At 48.6% G+C, this 2,690-nt stretch overlaps 1 protein-coding gene across 1 annotated transcript; it reads left to right on the top strand.

Moving 5' to 3' along the window:
- The first annotated feature begins 6 nt into the window (after positions 1–6).
- GPKOW (G-patch domain and KOW motifs) lies at positions 7–1,310 on the top strand. The gene is made up of 4 exons (XM_011386191.2): positions 7–82; positions 175–244; positions 768–853; positions 938–1,310. Exons 2-4 carry the CDS (start codon positions 175–177, stop codon positions 1,070–1,072), a joined length of 291 nt encoding a protein of 96 aa, XP_011384493.1. The 5' UTR covers positions 7–82; the 3' UTR covers positions 1,073–1,310.
- Positions 1,311–2,690: the final 1,380 nt, after the last annotated feature.

Genomic DNA, 2,690 nt, shown 5'->3' on the forward strand with positions numbered 1-2,690 from the left:
GAGTCAGCACTGGTTGCACAGGGACCTGCGTGTGAGATTTGTGGACAAGCTGCACAAGGGTGGCCAGTATTATAACACCAAGGTGGGAACCTCACAGCCTGGGTCCCCTTCCTCCCTCAGGGACCGGGCCCCCTTAACTTTTTAGCATTCTCACATCCCCTGATCTCTCCCCAGATGACAGTTGAAGATGTCCTTAGCCCAGATACCTGTGTGTGTCGGACAGATGAAGGCTGGGTCCTGGAAGGTGAGTCTGAGGGATGGCCACTGGGTCATTATCATCCGGGAGGCTGATCAAGACCGTCTTAGGCCAAGAGACTGCCCAGGCAAAGGCTGGGAGGTTGGGCAGAGTTCAGGATTTTTTGCAAGGCCCAGCATCCTCCAACAGAACATTAAGATACTTATCGGAGCCCTACTTTCCCCATCTGCAAACTTAGCATGGAAATGACCTATTTCTCCCTCTTGCGACTGGTGTCTTGTAGGGGCGTTCATTGAGCTCCCTGTTGCAGAGCAGGGCTTACAACATGGCCATGATAAACAGTGTCTTGTTATTACCACCACCCATCATCATCGTACATAAATGCTCCCTTTAGTACAACTATTGTTAGGAACTGCTCCTTAGGTTTTCTCATCTGAAATGGATGTGGTGGGACTCCCGTCTGTCAACAGGGTACAGAGGGGCTCCGGGGAATACAGGAAAGGTCCTTCTGACAGGACCTTGACTGGGCTGGCCCTTGCCGCAGGCCTCACTCCCCTCTCCTTGTCTCTAGGAGTCAGGGAAGACATGCTGGAGACCCTCGTCCCCAAGGTGGAGGGCAGCCGGGTGATGGTGGTGCTGGGGCCACATGCTGGAAGGGTGAGTCCCAGACCTGGAAATGGGAGTGGGAGCGTGTCCCGGTATCTGGGTTGGCCTAGCTGACTCCACATCCCTCTACTCTAGGTGGGCTGTATGCTGGGCCGGGACAGAGAGCGGAGCCAGGTTGTGGTGCAGCTGCGGAGAGAGAATCGACTGATGGAGCTTCACTATGATGCTGTCTGCGAGTACATGGGCCCCAGTGACTCAGATGAAGACTGACCCATGGACCCACTCCATCCCCCAGGCGGTTACCAGTTCTGTACAGTGTGAAAGGCCTGCCTTTGTGAAGGTGGGGAGATCATTGTCCCATCCTGCACTTGCAGTGCAACCCTGGGACAGGGACAGGGCACAAGACGGGTTGGCCAGAAGGGAGGCTAGAAACAAACCTAGTATTTACTAGCAGTTAGTATGTAATAAAAACCATTTCAACTACTTAGTAAAACGAAGAGCTCATAAACGGTATGCTGAGCTGTGAGTGGAGGTAGGAGCTGTGCTGAGGTGGGAACCATCCCATTTTGCAGCCCTACCACCTTCCTTGGGCTGTCAGACAAGTTAAAGGGTCTATTCACTCACAAGGTCACTCTCAGAACATAGAAGCTGTGAAATCTGTCCTCTAAGCAGATGCTATGGAATCTGCAATGCCATATTTCTGGACAACTTCCTGAGCAAGCATCCTAGCAGCGACTCTGCTTCTATCTTTGATCCAGAGCAGACACCCAGAGGATATCTTGACCCAGTGACAGGGAACGAGAGAAAGGGAGGCATTTATTCATGAATGAGATATGTTAGCACTACATTTCAGAGGAGCCAGTTAATTTCAGGGCCTCTATTTTAGTCTCAAGACTTTAGCTTGAAGGTAAAAAGTTTTGTCTGTCTCATGTAGAAGTTCTCTGGTAGCTCCAGGTTATTGTCAAAGAATCCTCAAACTTTTCTGTTGAACAGCCTGATATACAAAATCAATAACAGAAGTCAGAGTTTTAGGCACAATTGTTTCTAAATCATCTCTAGTCACTTAAGTCATTGATGTAATAAGTGGTATTTGAGTTAGGCCCCTGGTATAAAGTCCTGATGTGGCACAGCACTGGAGAATTTAAGCACCCCTAGAGCAAAGTAGTAAAGGTAAGTTACTGTCCCTGAGCAGAGGCAGACTACTGTTTAGAGCCGAAATGAGCTAGCCAGGCCAATGACTTATGTGCCCTTAAGGTATGAGATAATTAGAAAAACTTCCAATATTTACTAGCCCCAATATGAAGTACACTTGCACAGACTGATTTACTTTTTTGTCATCCCTAATTAATTCCAGAATTCATGTTTTCAAGATCAGTCAAACAGGGTTAAGGCATATAATAGGGGACAACCCCCCTCACCCCGTTCCTCAGGTTCTTAAATCATTGTGATTACACGCACTGCCCCTGGAATTCCAGGCTGGGTTGTATTTTTAATCTTGGAGGGAAGGGTTGAGATTCTCGAGGTTCCCTATCTGACATGTCCAGTAGTCAGCTTCCTACACTGTATGTGCTTCACCCAGTCAAGAAGGCCTCCTTTTTCCAAGTCATAATAAATCCATCTTAGTAACACCCTCAAGAAAGGTTTAAAGCTCCCCTGGGAAGGGCACTGGGCCCCTGTGTCTGCTTTGCAACATAGCATTACCTAACACCTTTGGACAATCCCTCCATCTCCATGCACAATATTTAAAGTAGACATTTCATCAAATTCTGATTTCCTGGTGTTAATGTTTCTCCCGAGCCTGCCTTTGAAACAAGGCCTGAGGTTCTTGAATGGGGCCCTGTGTCCAGAACACCTAGCCTTAGGCAGAGCGCCTGGTCCCTCAGTTTGA

Source organism: Pteropus vampyrus, unplaced genomic scaffold (assembly GCF_000151845.1).
Source record: "Pteropus vampyrus isolate Shadow unplaced genomic scaffold, Pvam_2.0 Scaffold984, whole genome shotgun sequence".
Classification (NCBI taxonomy): domain Eukaryota; kingdom Metazoa; phylum Chordata; class Mammalia; order Chiroptera; family Pteropodidae; genus Pteropus; species Pteropus vampyrus.

Excerpts from the sequence above, each read along its gene's own strand:
- GPKOW (XM_011386191.2), top strand. The coding sequence starts at position 175 with ATGACAGTTGAAGATGTCCTTAGCCCAGATACCTGTGTGTGTCGGACA. Across the intron at positions 245-767 it reads TGAAGGCTGGGTCCTGGAAG|GAGTCAGGGAAGACATGCTG; the intron begins GTGAGTCTGAGG and ends CCTTGTCTCTAG. Across the intron at positions 854-937 it reads TGGGGCCACATGCTGGAAGG|GTGGGCTGTATGCTGGGCCG; the intron begins GTGAGTCCCAGA and ends CCTCTACTCTAG.